The sequence below is a fragment of the Notamacropus eugenii genome, chromosome 4, assembly GCF_028372415.1.
Source record: "Notamacropus eugenii isolate mMacEug1 chromosome 4, mMacEug1.pri_v2, whole genome shotgun sequence".
In the NCBI taxonomy this organism is placed as follows: domain Eukaryota; kingdom Metazoa; phylum Chordata; class Mammalia; order Diprotodontia; family Macropodidae; genus Notamacropus; species Notamacropus eugenii.
The window spans coordinates 112,147,620-112,164,916 of NC_092875.1; the positions used below are offsets into that span (position 1 = coordinate 112,147,620).

Here is a 17,297-nt window from a genome sequence, read left to right on the forward strand (position 1 = left end):
GTTCGTTGGATTATTGAAAAAAGAGAGCTAACTATCCTATATTACTAAGCTGCTAGGTGGCACGATGGATAGAATGGAGTTAGGAAAACCTGAGTTCAAATCCTACTCAGACAATTACCCAGGTGTGTGATCCTGGTCTAGTCACTTAACTACTCACAGCTTTATGTTCCTCATTTGTAATGGGCAGGTGATAATAGCACCCTCCTCACAGGGATGTTGTGAAGACCAAATGAGATAACATGTGTGCAAACCTTAAAGAACAATGTGGATGTGAGCTATATTTATTAATTCTTCTAGACTGAGTTCCCTGAGTGTGTATGTGGTTATGTTATTCTGTTCTGTTCTCCAGAGACCATCTAATTTTGACTCAGCCTCTGTTTCAGAATAAGACCAAGTCACATTAATCTAGCCTAGTCATTTGGCCAAAGCAGTGAAAAGAGAGGTCTATTTAATGAACTAACTACCCTCAGGCTTGTTTCTGTTCTCTAAAAAATAGTCTTCTTTTAGGATTATGCAAGTGGTCTATGGGTTGATCTCCTTCGTAAGATTAACGTGTAAAATACAACAAAAAATAATCACTTTTATTTCTGGAATTAATTCATTTGTGTAAAATACCCCTGACCAATGGCTGCTCCAAGATCCTTTGTGTTCTGTTTAGTGGGGAGGAGGGGCAGTGGAAGAGGGAAGGAGTCTATTTTCTAAGATACTTTCTGTTTTTGTTTTTCTGTAGCAAGTAAGACTAGGTAAGGGTAGCTAGTCAGGGGGAAGACAAGAATGTTCAAGATAATTTGCTTCCACAGAAATAGTCCCCATAAGACAGATACACACAGCACACTTGAGGGCTGCTAGCACAGATTCACTCTTGATTTGGTTGGACAGGAAAGACACTAAGAAGGGGTTAATAATCTTATTTTATTCTAGTCTAGTTATCTCAGAAGAGGATTGCTGATAAAAGGAGCACAAGGTCCTATAGCATTCCCTTATCACCCTTCTCACCCGGGCCAGTGAGAAGCGGGGGCAACTACCCCTATGTCTCAATGGGGTCAGTCGACACGCACAACTTGTGCTTCCCTTAAATCCCCTCAGACCTCAGTGGGAGCCAGTTGAGGCAAACACAGATTCCCCCCAAGCCTTGATGGGATCTGATCAAGGCACACACAGCATTTCAGTTTGTGCACTCAACCCTAAAGTTCCCCCCAAGCCTCAGTGGGGGCCAGTTGAGGCACACGCAGCATTTGGGTATTCAATCCTAAGGGTTTCTCATTCACTGCCTAGTGACCACCTGCTTTATAGGCCAACAGACAAAGAAGGCATATTGCCAGCAATGGCCTCACGAGTTCACATCACCTCATCCCTGCATCTCACTGCTCAACCACAGTGGGTGTTTATGTTATTTACCATTATATAACTATGCGTCAGCGTGGTGGAGATGTTTTGAATTGTAACTGTGGGAACTCATATCTAATACTTGAGAACTGTTGATTGTTATGGCTGTGGATCCTGGGAAACTGAACTTGGAGAAATAATAACAAAAATTCACTTTACACACACTAAAATCTACCTTACTTACACTAAAATTCACCTTCCATACATTCCCCAAAAGTTCAGAAGCTTCTGGTCTTTAAGCACATCCATGCCCAAATCACCCTAGAGTAGGTAACATAATGTTATAGCCACGACTGTCTTGGAATCGCTAGACATGGTGGATTCCGGGTGATGGCTTGTTGGAGGCAGGGTGTCCTGGAGATCTTTGTTTCAGAATGAGTCGGAGTAGCTGGCCACGGAGTTTCCTTCTAATTTGGAATTCTCTGATTTGTCAGTGGGATGCCTGGGATCTTCCTTTTTTATGGTGGTTTTGAAGCTCAACATAAAGAAATCTGTGGAGAACCATGTGTCTAGCTTGTCCTTCTGAGGTGGTCTACCATGCCCTTTGACCCTCCAGACCTGTACCTGTTGAAATCCTCTCCTTCAAGACCTCTTTCATCATTTACTACCTCTTCTATATATAGCGTTCCCTCCAAAGGGGAATGATCTCTCCCTTCTTGAACCTTATATCCCACTGTGTTAAAAACTTTCCTATATACTTATATTCTGACTTTTATTATCATCATGTACCCATCTTACCAATTCTTTTGGACTATGATCTCCTTAAGGAAGCAGGGACTTTAGTACAGTAGATGTAGGAACAAAACAAGCAGCTCGGTGTACCTTAGGTAGAGTGCCAGATTTGTTGTCAGGTAAACCTGAGTTCAGATCTAGCCTCAAACATTTAATAGCTGTGTGATCTTGGGCAAGTCACTTAACCTCTAATTCTGTCTCAGTTTCCTCAGCTATAAAATGGGGAATAATAATATCAGCTACCACTCAACATAGTTGTTAGGAACAAATGAAATAAAATATGTCAGTGTCTGAGCACACTTCCTGACCCATAGTTAGCACTTTAAAAATCCTTCCTTCCCTTTTTACTGTTTCATCTTATTTAGTTTGTTTTTGTTTGGGGGCAAAAATGTTCATTTCCTGTTTCTTTTCATTTTCCCATTTTGGCATTTGTGATCATAATAAATCTTTCCATCTCCCCATTATCCTCCACACTATCAATACTTTTTTCATCTAATGGTGTCACATTCTATGTAATATGATGCCCTATAATTGATGAATAATTTATTGACTTAAACTGTAACACTACACTGAGGAGTTGTAGCATCTCCTCACCTTCATAGTGCTTTATTGAATGCTAATTAAACAATATTCACTTTATTGAATGCTAATTAAACAATATTCACTCTCCCCATAGGAGGCCTGGACACATTTCTGCCAAGGCTAGCTCAAAACTAAAAATGGGGATCAGTGTTAGAGTGAAGATTGGATGCAAGGAACTTTTTCTTCATATCAAAGGATCAGCTTCTTTATTAAAAGAACAATAAATGCATCCGGTAAATCATGGAAAGTCTTACCTCAACAGAACATTTTCTAGGAAATTTTTAGGAGCTAACCAGGTACCATTTATGGCATTTCATAAGATGTTGTTGGTAAATGTGGCCTATTAGGCAGAGACAAATATGGGTGTAACCTGTAACAAACTTAAACATAGTCTGTTGTCTTGAGGGAAGCTTGTTTGATCAAGTGAGAAAATTTCTAATCTCTGTTAAGCACAACGCCGTAAAAATACGTTTTCCTTTGAATATTTTTGCTGGTGGCCAGGTACCTCTTGTAAAGCATCACGGGTCCTAGATGTGACTTATCTCTCAAGTACTTTTTGGTAAAAGTAAATATGAATTTTAAGTGTGCGTGTGTATGCGTGTGCGTGCATGTGTGTGCTTGTGTGTGTGGTTACTAATACCACAGAAGCCAGAAGAGGGTCTTTGTTGTACCAATGCTCTTACAATTCTTTTTCTCATTTGAGATCATTATAATGATAAATTAAAAAAAAATTTTTTTAAGACTAGATCTTTAGTCATAAAGTGTAAGTTTGAGTTCTAATTTTGCTGTTTACTAGCCATTAAAGAAACCATCTCCTCTGAGACTCAGTTTCTTCATTTGTAAAATGGAAATTTTAAAAAGATAGTGCTGCCTATTTATAGAGTTGTGAGCATCAAATAAAATTAGCTTATGTAGAGTGCCTTTGAAATCTTCAAGCACTATGAATGTCGGCTGCTACTGTTATTACTACTGTGGAGGTAAGGGGTTCAGTGTAGTAATTTTATTAGTATGGGGAGCTCCTAATGTGTAAACTTTTTCCATTGTTGAAAATCTCTGGTCTCACAACAACTCTGTAATGTTATAGTTGTAGAAAGTTGCCCCAGAGCATTGAAACGTTAAGTTATTTGCACATAGAATGGTCATTTAGGGTCATGGCAAGTACAAGGATGCCCTTTAATCCACTACAACATACCATATATCTTAGTAAAAATAGTAGTAGTAGGTATTAGTAGTAGTAATGATGATGATAATTTGGAATTTCTATCATGTAGTACCAAAAGACAATACTGATATGGTGATTAGAGAGACTGGCCTTGAAGTCAGGAAAACATGGTTTTAAGTCCCATCTCCAAGATGTACTACTGGCTAGAAGTCTCTCCATCTCTTGCTTTCCCAGGCAGCTCTCTAAGAACACAAGAGAGGTATTGATCTACATAGGGTATTTCCTCTCCAGAAATTCCCTACATCTGTAAAATCACAGGACCATTCTAAACCACAAAATACCAAGTAATCTATCTTTCAATTTTCTTCCTTTTGTTTTGTGCACATGGATCATCAATTTGTCATAGATATGAAGAAGCAGATAAATTAAAAAATAAGGAACTGCAAATAGAACTCAGGAGTTCCTAGTAGTAGTCATAATAGTAGCAGTGCTGGTAGTAGACACAGTGGTATTGGTGAAGGTGGTGGTGATAGAAGTAGCAAGAGCAGCAACAAAAATAATCTATGTCCTTCCAAAAGTAAATCTTACCTGCTTAAAAATAAGCAATAATGACATTTTTTTTATCATAATGTTAGTCGTAGAGGAAATTTAGAAATAATCTAGTCCAACTTGCTTAATTTACAGGGGATAAAACTAAGACTTCGAGTTGTAGTGATTTGTCCAGTCACACAACCATTCAGTGGTAAAACCAGAATAAGAAGAAGAACCCAGAATCCTCTTGTCTCAGTTCGATGCTCCTCCTACCATGCAGTGCTTTATTTGTGATAGCTTAAGAAAATGGGAACGTAACCTTGCATTTAAAAATGTATGAGTGTGTTAAGTATTTTTTCAACGTCCTGCTTTTGGAGAACATTAAGACTTTTCATAGCCAAAGTATATTAAATATAAACCTCTTACCATATACTTAAGAGCTTTTTCCTGATTAACCCTACTTTTCTCATACCAATTCCTAACAGTCCTAATTTCGTGTGTCTTCCTCCTAGTCTTCACTCTTCACCCTAGATGAGCAGAACTATTTCCCACAAGCACACTGATTCCACTGTGCTTCTAAGACAATACCCATATTGTTCCTCCTGCCTGCCATAGAAGGTGATCTATGAAACAAAACTTGAAATGGCAGTAGGCAAGGCTGCCGGTGTACACGAAGAGAATTGCATCTTAACTGTGATTTTTAAAATTACATTAATTTTTTTTAACCACAAATTTTAATTTTAAAACATAGTGGTAATGACAGAAAAGCATATTTTGGGGGAATGCACACACACACACACACATGCATGTGCACATACACACACAGTCAACATGAACCTGTTATGGCATAAGCCTCAAGCCTATGTTGGACAACAACACAAAGGCAAAGTAATTTCCAAACCTAGCCTCAGAAACAAAGAAATTTGCCTCAGCTCCAGACCATGGCCATCAGCCTGAGGTCAAGGCATACAACCTTTATTCAACTTTCCCTTCCCTTACTTATCTCTCCTTCCACCAACTTTCACAGACTTTTAGAGTTAGAAAGGACCTTAGACATCATCTACTTCAGCCTGTACTCTGCTGTCATTGTTAAATCAAATTTAATGAAAATTGGAAAGTGTTTTAGAGTAGAAGTCATAAGTTAGATTTAGAACCAGAAGAGACCGTAAAGGCTTTATGGTGTAGCCTCCACTAACTCTCCCAGAGAAGTTAGGTGACTTTCCCAAAGCCATCTAATTAGACCCCATTACCTTTGCCTATGAGGAAACAGAAGGCCAAGATTTGAATTCACCAGTAGCATACTTTATAATAAGAATGCAATCATATCTATTTGTAGATTGTTTTCAAATGTATTTTTTTTTAATAATCCCTGTTAGGCTATAAGCTACCTGAAGACTAGGATCAGGCCTTTATTTCTTTTATATATGTCTAAAGAGAATATCACTAGTAGCTTATATTTACACAGTTAACTAACACTTATTAAGCATTTACTATGTGCTGGGCATGGCAGGCACCGTGCTTAGTAATGGGAATACAAAAGAAAGGCCCCCAAACCAAAACACTTCCTTGTTCTCAAATAGCTCACAGTGTGATGGGGGGGAAATATAGCACTTAATAGTTACAAATCCTTCATACATGTTATCTTCTTTAGTAATAACTATAATTTAGTGCCTACTTACTTCAGTGTGTGTCAGGCAGTGTGGTAAATACTTTATAATTATTATCTCCCTTGATCCTCGCAACTGCTCGTGGAGGTAGGTGCTGATTTTATCTCCGTTTTATAGTTGAGGAAACTGAAGTAAATTGAGCTTCAGTGATTTACCCAAGGTCATATAGCTAGGTAAATATTTGACCTATGTTGGAACTCAGGTTTTCCTGACTCCAAGCCCAGCGTTCTGTCCATTGTGCAACCCAGCTACCCCATTTGGTCCTTGTAACAATTCTCTGAGGTGTAGGATAGTGTAAATTACTTCTTTCCTCTTTTCATAAATCAGGAAAATGGGAACCCAAGATACTATGCTTTGCTCAAGGTTACATGACTATTAAGTGATGGAACTGGGGCTGAAAATTGAGTCTCTGAACTGTTCATTTCAGTGTCATTTTTACCACTCTTGTGCCAATGCTGATAGAGTTCTCTGAATTAAGCTTTCTGTGTTGAGTGACTGCCACATTATTATTTCTCCTTGATTCTCAGAGGCTTGTACATGTGAAGGCCTGAGTGACAAAAGATTCCCCCCCGATGACTATGTCAACACATTCAAAGTACTTCTAGCTCCTGAAGTCGTTGGCTGTTTATAAATATGCCACTGTATGCACTATTTGTTCTTATGCTTAGGAAAAGAAAATGCAAAGAGGGCTGGTTCTTACTTTATTTCTTTTCATTAATGAGCTCTTTATTCATTCATTCATTTATTTATTTTTGCTTTTTGTTTTGGTTTTGTTTAGGCTCTAGACCAAGATAGAACTGCCCTCCAGAAAGTGAAAAAGTCTGTAAAAGCAATATACAATTCTGGTCAAGGTAAGCCTTTTCAAAGCCACTGGCATGAATTATTAAATGATGTCTCCAGAGCTTGCTTTGTTATTTTCAGGATGTTAAATTTACGGAACAGTTGATGCAAGTGACAAACTAGGTCACACAAATTCAGTTTTTATCATCCGTCCCCTCCAGCTCTATTCTCTGCCAAAATCTGTTAAGTTTTGTTTTTTTTTAAAGAGCAACAAACTGCATTTGTTATAGAACGGTGAAGGGTGAGGTTTAATCAAGGGAACATTAAAAGCCTCTACACTCAATAGGTCAGCCTTTAATTCTGATAAACTGAACAGAAAAGCATGATGTTTATTTCACCCAAGCAATGGTGATTTCTCGCTCATCTGATCTCATAGCATGTTGTTTTCTTCTAATGAATGCATCATAGTCTAATGTGTGGTATGTTTTTTGAGCAGTGTCTAATCTCCCCTTCTGAAGGATAGGCTCCTTGAAAACATAACTTAGCAATGTGCCCAGCACAGTATGTGAACAAACTATGTGCATTAATGAATGTTTTTGATTTTGAATGAATTGATTCACTTCCACAAGTACTCTATACCTTTATACCTGTGCTTGCTATATTCTAGTTACCAGCCAAGTTCTGAGGATACAATGAAAGGAGGCAAGCAAGCATTTATTAAGTGCTTACTGTTTTTCAGGTACTTGATAAGTGATGAGTATATTAATATAAATAAAAAGAAAGACAGTCACTGCCCTCATATTCTAATGGGGGAAGACAGCCCACATAATGGAACTGAAAGGGGGGCATGGGGGAGGGATGACGGTATGCCAGTGGGAGGTGAGTATAAAGAGGAAATGATTTTTAAGTCACAAAAGTCAGGAACAAAGTCTAGAGGGAAATAAAGGCAGGTCTTTTCAGTTTTCTTCCCATCATTGGGAAGAAACAAATCAAAGTAAAGAGTTTACCATAAGTATAACATATGGCTTCCAGTGCCGTGGGCAAGGAAAGGCTGAGAAGTGATACTTTCTTCTGTTCCTGTCCTGTCCTTTCTTCTGTCTTCGCTTTTGTTCATGCTACCTAGATATTCATACTATCCTACATTCCAGGAACAGACACCTACCCTACACCCATATTCCATAGCCTCATGGTAAAATTTCTCCCTTCACTCAAAATCCTACTCGAGTGTTACCTCTTCCATGAAAGATTTCTCTCAAACCAAAGATCCCCCCCTCAAATTACTGAATAGAGGTTTCCTTTGTACTTCTCTTATTTTTATAAGATTATACGTTACCTGAAGTAATGGACTATGTCTTTATTTCTGTATCCCAAGCATCTAACTTGGTGCTTTACAATTCTAGAGACTTAATAAAGTTGTCCATGTGCAATAGTTGATGAAAATCATGAAGTTAATTCATTCAGGTTACCTAGAACTTTGAAATTCTCCTTTGTATTTATAACATTTTGGTTTGCATGTATGATTTCTTCCCTTTGTTAGATTATAAGTTTGTTGAGGGCAGGGGTTGTTTCTTATCTCATACATGTACCTCTAGCAGCTAACTTATAATTTACAATTCTAGACACTTAATAAGTTGCCTGTGTAGCACGGTTGATATCGTTGTGAAGTCATTTCATCATTGCAGAAGTATTGAGCTTTTAAGTGACCTTAACCTTCTCCTGAAACAAAGACCCATATTTTTAATTCCAATATTCTCTGGATGATGTGGTATGACTGAGTCATAGAAATCTACATTCTTTAAAGAATGTAAGTTGAGGATCATCTAAAATATAATAAAGGGGCATATGGTAGGTGTGAAGAAGCTACAACACTTTCAAACAAAGAATTATTTAGAAGTGTTATTGTCATTAAAGATATGATTGGGAGAGAAAAGGGAAGGCAAGAGCAAAGAAAAACCAATGGACAACCCACATACCCTATTGGCATTCTCAGGAAGTCAAAAGAAAGAGAGGAGGATCCCTGACATGGAAGGTGGATCCTCAGTGATGAACTTATGAGAGAACACAGACAAGATTCCTATCAGATAGGCAGGCATAGATAGGTTTCTATTGCCTGGAACATGTAGGCACTTAAGAAATGCATATTGACTGATTGTACTGCCAGAGGGGTTGCCCACCCCAGTAAGAATCAGATCAGTCATTACAGAAAAGATGGTAATGGTTAGAATGACTTATTCACTACTCCTCATCCACTTGAAGCTTTAACCATGATTCTCCACCTTAGAGACCTCTTCAGAAAGAAGCTCATTACATTTGAGACTGTAAGGAAAAGACAAGGGAATAAAAATACAATTATGTATTAATATATTAAATTCCAGAAGTATAATGAAGCATCCACATTTATAATTTAATTTGAGTAAAAGGCTCTCAGGATAAGGTGGAGTTTTTGTTAATGTTCTTGTCATCATTTTATTTCTTTGTATCTGAATTTCTCAAATCTTTTCAAGGCTCTTTCTCTTGAAAAGTTTTACCAGGGCTCCAGGAAAAGGCTCCCCATGTTTGCAGTGCTGCAAAGCTTCTTACAGTGACAAGCCTAAGAATAATTTTGGCTGTACAGATTGTGAAGGTGATTTTGTCAATGTCCCCCTATTTTCCCTCAAGGTGGATGCTTATATTGTCTCTAGATTTGACTGGTATCATGAACATAGGAGGTGCTCAGTTATATCCTCAGTAGGACAGAGGATAAGGGAAAGAACATGTTTCACAGATACCTTGTGTATCATTTCTATGATTCATTTTCTGCCCTTTGTCACCAAAGCCTGAGAAATCTGAGCTTCAGGGCTGAATGTTGCATTGGTCTTACAAAGTGTATTGTCCTAGTTCAAGGCTTGCTATTTTCACACAGACCAAATTTAAGAAACTTTAAAGGAAATTTGCTCTTTCTTTTTCCAGTGCAGGAAAATTGTCCTGACCCCAAAGTCAGTTTTATTTTGATCTTAAGCCAGTCAGAAATTCTTTCTTTCCTTACAGAATTTTGTACTTATACTGTATCATTCTATTGTGCTTTACAAAGACTGTCTGGCAGTTATTACATAGGTTTGCTGTGTTACTAGAAATCATTTTTCCATCTCTCCCAGCCCCTAACATCAGAACTTCATACATAATAGATAACTTAATAAGCAAACTCTTGACACATTGGAGGTCTTTAAATGGAGGCTAAGTGACCCTTTATCAGAAATGCCATATAAGGTATTCCTGTACTGAGATGCACTGCACTATACGACTTCTAAAGTTCCCTACAATTTTGAGGTTCTGTAAGTCTATGTAAAGATGTCACATTTTTGACAGTATAATTAATGTGTGTATGGATATATGTATAAATGTGTGTACATATATGTGTATGTATGTATAATTTCATCTCTTATTACCTATTTTTCCCTGTATATTTTAGAAAAGAATGCAAGCCTTAGATGTAGAGGCCCAAATGTTTAATTTAAGTCAATTCAACAAATAAATATTAAGTGTCTACGGTATGGGAAACACTTTGCTAGATGCTCGAGTATAAAGACAGCAACAAAACAGTTCCTGACCTTCACAAGCTTCTGATTTCCATGAGAGTAGGTGGTGAAGGGGAAGGGGCATACAGCATGCACACAGGTATATAAATGTAAAATGTTTTAAGAAGATAACATTAAATTCAAGGCCCTATTTGAAAGTATGACTTTAAAAATAAAATTTAAATCTAATCTTTTCATTTTAAATCACCTACATTTCCCAATATATCTACTTCCTTTCCACCTTCTAGAGAGCTGTCCATAACCAAGAATAAAAGAAAGTAAAGTCATTCTACAAAACAAACCAACATTTAAAGAAAATCTGATATTGTATTCAGTGTTCCACATCGTCTCTCATCTCTATAAATAAGGGCACACAGAGGTGCCTCCCTCTTAGGGGCCAAGCATGGACATTTTAATTTCAGAGCATTCAGTTCTGATTACTGTTGTTCTTTCCTTGTATATTGTTGTAATCATGGCATATATTGTTTTCCTGGTTCTGCTCAATATAACACTGAAGAAGTTTTCTTTGGAGAAATAAATTTATATCCCTTTTAAAAACTTCTTACATCATAGCATTACATGATTTGCAGCTAGGAGATTATTAGCTCTCTAGGAGAATATTGATTTTTCAAATATATGCTATTACAGCAAGAAGCAGCTTGGGCTCGATGAAAACATTCTGAAGTTTTCAGATGCAGTCTGACCCTTTTAGTTTCAGTTAAATTCAATGAACATTTCACGAAATCATGGCAGTGGAACGGACCTTCAGAACTGTTCAGTTCAGCCCATTGGTAATGTGTTCTACATGTAGTTTCTACATACATAGATTAGGGTGGGTTTTGTTGCTGTATTGTTTTGCATTTTGTCTCCTCCATTAGATTTGGAGCTTCTTGATAACAAAGACCAGGTTTTGTTGTGGTGGTGGTGGTGGTTTTTTGTTTTTTTGGAAGGAAGGGTTGGTTTTTTTGTTTGTTTGCCTTCCTTTCTATCCCGAGTGCTTAGCACAGCGCCTGATGCACAGTATACTTTTAATTCATGTTTGTTGACTGATGGACTCTACAACACTCCCCCAAATTAGTCCTTTAACCTTCTTCATTAGAAGACCTCCATGGTGGAAGGAAATCCACTAGCTTCCTAGGCAACCCATTCCACTCTTGGTGTTACTAAGTCCACTCGCTTTTACACCCAAGCCACAAGTTTAATACTTTTGTCCCATGACAGCCGTTCAGATATTTGGAGGCTGCTATTATGACCTCCCTCATTTTTCTGTTTCAAACTAACATTCCATAGTTCTTTCAATGAACCTTCAATAGTGGTCAGAGTCTGTAGACCACTCAACCTCCTTGTCAGCCTCCTACAGAAGGCTTTCTGGTTTGTTAAGTTCTTCAGAAAGTATGTTGCATAGAAGAGAATGCAGGACCCCACATTCTAGACATTGTGTCTCTGCTAATGCATCCTAACTTTACATTAGCTTTTTTGGGCAGCCACCTCCCACTGATGTGTGCTTTTGAATTTACAGTCCAATAACCCTATCTCCCTCCTGCTTCCCTCATGTGATCTTTTTCTCATGAACTGTTGTTCTTTATTTGCCTCATCTTGAACTTGTAAGGTTGACTTTTTTCCCCAAGTGTGGAATTTTATATTTAATCTTATTAATTTGGAACAGCCTTTCTAGCCTATCACATCTTTTTGAACCTTCATTCTTTTGTCTAATGTGTTAGCTTTGTGTCATCTGCAGATTTGATGAGCATGCAGTTTATGCCTTTATTAAGTATAAACCTGGTAAAGCAGATAGGGTCAAGGACAAGTCCCAGATGCACTGCATCGTTGCCCATCTTCCAAGTTGAAATCAAAGCATTAATAACTGCTTTCTGTTTCCAGTCATTCAGCCAGTTGTCCATTCACCTAGGTGCCCTGTCCTCAAACCCACATTCAGTCGTGTTGATCACAAGGATAACATGAGACATTTTGATGAAGCTTTGGTAAAATCTAGGTCTATAGAATTCCCGTGATTTACTGATCTAATTAATTACCCTGTCAAAAAGGAAGTGGGATTAAGTACTTATTATCTTTAAAGCATAGAATTGAATTATATGGCTATCTAGGTATGCCTTTTTTTTCCATCATTTTGTGAGGGTGAATGGCTCTATAAGCAATTATCCATTAAAAATAACCAAATGCGTGAAACATTGGTGTCTCATATCTTTCCATGATGTATGTTCAATGGAATCTAGGCTCTTGTCATCCAAAAGGGCTTTTGGTCTTGTCCAAAGAAGCCACATGAGGTCTTATTCCTGGTATCTATTTCCTGGTATGTTTCCATCCTTGCCTCTCAGTTCCATCTTCCCACAGAGCTAAAGTTGTGTTAATGTGGTTTGATTTTGTAAAAGATTTTATGAAATAAGTCTGTATTCTTGTTTCCCAAGATTAGAAATGTTCATTGGGAGATAGTTATTTTAAAAAATTTTAAAGTCTCTTTTAAAATACATTTTATTTTTATCCTTCAGGATAACAATCACTGATTTTTACTGATAACAATCACTGATGGAAAAAGTCTAATGAGACAACTTTTAACATAAAAAAAGTCATTTGATTCAGAAATTACTTGGAATTAGTTACTTAGTTGTTTTTCTTGCTCTGCCTCTGGGCAGATGCTTGCAGAGCAAGGTTGGCATACACGAAAGAAACCTGTGTTCTTGTTCTAGCATTATTATATTTAGAACTGGAAAGCATCTTTAGAAATCCTCTCATCTGATTACCTCATTTTATACCTCATCTTATTACCTCATTTTCAGACAAAACTGAAACCCAGAGTAGCAAAGCGAGTTAACCAAGTTCACAGAGTACTGGAATTAGAGCTGAGATCTTAGGGTTCCATTCTTGCCAGTAAGAACAGAATCCGGGGGCAGAGCCAAGATGGCGGAGTAGAAAGACGCATATACACGTAGCTCCGAACCCACAACCCATAGAACATCGGTAAAAAGGAACTCACAGCAAATTCTGGAGTAGTAGAGGCCACAGCACAGTGGAGCAAAGGAGATTTCTGTTCCAGAGGGACCTGCAAACCTCTCGCAAAAGGTCCGTCGCGCTGTGGACGCAGAGCCCAGCCCAGCCCTGCCGCGGCCCCTGCACGGAGAGGAGCAGATCCGAGCGGGCTTCAGGGACGGGATCTCCAGCGGCCGTGCGGGTCCCTCCACCCACAGGTGATGGGGGTCAGTGAGAGGGTCATCTTGGCAGGTCGAGAGGGGAGTGGGGTGCCCCCATAACTCAGGCCCCCTCGGGAGGCAGTAGCTGACGCAGCAGCAGACCAGGGCTGTCCAAGCAGGCAGGAGCCTGGATCCATTGTTGAAGGTCTGTGCATAAACCCCCTGAGGGAACTGAGCCTGAGAGGCGGCCCTGCCCCAACCTGAGCACCTGAACTTAATCTCACACTGAATAGCAGCCCTGCCGCTGCCGAAGCCCCAAGGCTGGGGAACAGCATTTGAATCTCAGACCCCAAGCGCTGGCTGGGAGGATCAGGAGGCGAGGTGGGTGTGAGGAGAATATTCAGAGGTCAAGTCACTGGCTGGGAAAATGCCCAGAAAAGGGAAAAGAAATAAGACTATAGAAGGTTACTTTCTTGGTGAACAGGCATCTCCTCCCTTCCCTTCTGATGAGGAAGAACAATGCTTACCATCAGGCAAAGACATAGAAGTCAAGGCCTCTGTATCCCAAACATCCAGACTAAATATTCTGTGGGCTGAGGCCATGGAAGAGCTCAAAAAGGATTTTGAAAATCAACTTAGAGAGGTGGAAGAAAAGCTGGGAAGAGAAATGAGAGATATGCAGTCAAAGCATGAACAGCAGGTCAGCACCCTGCTAAAGGAGACCCAAAAAAATGCTGAAGAAAATAACACCTTGAAAAATAGGCTAACTCAATTGGCAAAAGAGGTTCAAAAAGCCAATGAGGAGAAGAATGCTTTCAAAAGCAGAATTAGCCAAATGGAAAAGGAGATTCAAAAGCTCACTGAAGAAAACAGTTCTTTCAAAATTAGAATGGAACAGATGGAGGCTAATGACTTTATGAGAAACCAAGAAATCACAAAACAAAACCAAAAGAATGAAAAAATGGAAGATCATGTGAAATATCTCATTGGAAAAACAACTGACCTGGAAAATAGATCCAGGAGAGACAATTTAAAAATTATGGGACTCCCTGAAAGCCATGATCAAAAAAAGAGCCTAGACATCATCTTTCATGAAGTTATCAAGGAAAACTGCCCTGAGATTCTAGAACCAGAGGGCAAAATAAATATTCAAGGAATCCACAGATCACCGCCTGAAAGAGATCCAAAAAGAGAAACTCCTAGGAACATTGTGGCCAAATTCCAGAGTTCCCAGGTCAAGGAGAAAATATTGCAAGCAGCTAGAAAGAAACAATTCAAGTATTATGGAAATACAATCAGGATAACACAAGATCTAGCAGCTTCTACATTAAGGGATCGAGGGCATGGAATAGGATATTCCAGAAGTCAAAGGAACTAGGACTAAAACCAAGAATCACCTACCCAGCAAAACTGAGTATAGTACTTCAGGGGAAAAAATGGTCTTTCAATGAAATTGAGGACTTTCAAGCATTCTTGATGAAAAGACCAGAGCTGAAAAGAAAATTTGACTTTCAAACACAAGAATGAAGAGAAGCATGAAAAGGTGAACAGCAAAGAGAAGTCATAAGGGACTTACAAAAGTTGAACTGTTTACATTCCTACATGGAAAGACAATATTTGTAACTCCTGAAGCTATTCAGTATCTGGGTATTAGGTGGGATTGCACACACACACATGCACACACGCACACATACATAGAGACAGAGTGCACAGAGTGAATTGAAGAGGATGGGATCATATCTTAAAAAAATGAAATCAAGCAGTGAGAGAGAAATATATTGGGAGGAGAAAGGGAGAAATGGAATGGGGCAAATTATCTGTCATAAAAGAGGCAAGCAAAAGACTTATTAATGGAGGGATAAAGAGGGGAGGTGAGAGAAAAACATGAAGTTTACTCTTATCACATCCCACTAAAGGAAGGAATAAAATGCACACTCATTTTGGTATGAAAACCTATCTTACAATACAGCAAAGTGGGGGATAAGGGGATAAGCAGGGTGGGGGGGATGATGGAAGGGAGGGCATGGGGAGGAGGGAGCAATTTGAGGTCGACACTCATGGGGAGGGACAGGATCAAAAGAGAATAGAAGTAATGGGGGACAGGATAGGATGGAGGGAAATACAGTCAGTCTTATACAACACAACTATTATGGAAATCATTTGCAAAACTACACAGATTTGGCCTATATTGAATTGCTTGCTTTCCAAAGGGAAGGGGTGGGTAGGGAGGGAGGTAAAGAAGTTAGAACTCAAAGTGTTAGGAACAGCTGTCGAGTAATGTTCTTGCCACTAGGAAATAAGAAATACAGGTAAAGGGGTATAGAAAGTTATCTGGCCCTACAGGACAAAAGAGAAGATGGAGACAAGGGCAGAGAGGGATGATAGAAGAGAGAACAGATTGGTCATAGGGGCAATTAGAATGCTCGGTGTTTGGGGGGGGAGGGGACAAAAGGGGAGAAAATTTGGAACCCAAAATTTTGTTAAAATGAGTGTCAAATAAATAAATTTTAAAAAAAAAAAGAACAGAATCCACTATTATAACTATGAGCTGATTTGTCCAGGGGTTCCTAGTATAAGGCTCTTCATAGAGGACGTTTACCAAATGTTTCTTGGATGAGCTAATGAATAAATTAACAAATGAATAAATTTCCAACCCAGCCAGTAAACATTTATTAAGTTCCTGTCATGTGCCAGGCACTGTGCTAAATGGTAGGAATACAAAAGGAGAAAAAACAGTCCCTCTCCTCTCAAAGAGCTTACATTTCATTTGCATGTATTGTTTTTTAGATTTTTGGACCTCTTGGATATTACCATCAAAGGTAAATTTATTGAGTGCAGTTTTTGCCATTATATTCTCAGCACCCGGGACAGTGCCTGACACATTGTAGGTACTTATTAAATGTTTGTAGATTTTATAATTAATATTAACCCTAATTTAGGAAAATTGTTTGCACATTTGGGGGGGGGGGGGTGTAATAGAACCCTTATCTGAGATAAGAGATCCTGAGTTCAAATATAGCCTGCATAACCTTGGACAAATCACTTCACCTGGGCCACTTTCCTCATCTATAAAATAACTGTAGTCTAGTTGATCTTTTAGGTCCCCTTTGGCTATAAACATATTATGCTGAAATTCTGACTTTGCTATAAAAAGTCATGCCAGCAGCTATAAAATTTTCGATTAAACTCTTTGTCTGCTGTGTGTTAATTTCTTGGCTTCATTTTGCATGTTAGTATTTCTTTTTTGTAATTATGGATATCCATCGTATGACCTATATAGCTATTAGAGAAAGCTCAATTAGTGAAGTTATGTGAAATATTGAAATATTTCCTCAAGCACAAGGCAGACTTGGCTTCTAAAAATTACTTTCTCTGTATTCCTATCTTATAATGATTAAGAGGGCTTAGTTTATTTTATTGTAATACTGAATTTTCTTGGGTAAGAATGAAGTTTTGAAAAAATTTTTGATAAGTATGCAAAATACATTATGGTTCTTTATAGATAATATCCCCTCCTTTTTATGTATCTATAAAGCTATGAAGAGTCTACTTAGATTGTCTTTCCAGAAAATTTTGCAATTGAAACTGAATTGGTTTAGGCCAAATCATTCCCATCTTTCTATAGAAGCCTCCTCTTCTGCATGTTTAATTTCTTCTTATAGTGTATATGTTGGTCTCATCCCAAACACAGGGAAAAAATATTCCACACTAGTGGATCCCCACTGGTGACTTGTTGGTTCTTCAGTCATTACAGTCA

General features: G+C 38.4%; 1 protein-coding gene across 6 annotated transcripts in view; it reads left to right on the forward strand.

Moving 5' to 3' along the window:
- Window positions 1–17,297, forward strand: part of ASAP1 (ArfGAP with SH3 domain, ankyrin repeat and PH domain 1) — a 483,861-nt gene that overhangs the window by 271,143 nt on the left and 195,421 nt on the right. For 5 of the 6 annotated variants that reach the window (XM_072603062.1, XM_072603061.1, XM_072603063.1 and 2 more), the window contains one exon: window positions 6,839–6,911. In XM_072603062.1, coding sequence (XP_072459163.1) covers window positions 6,839–6,911 — 73 coding nt within the window. Of the gene's footprint in view, window positions 1–2,857; window positions 2,997–6,838; window positions 6,912–17,297 lie in introns of those variants that run through there. The other variant, XM_072603065.1, reaches the window with a different exon arrangement.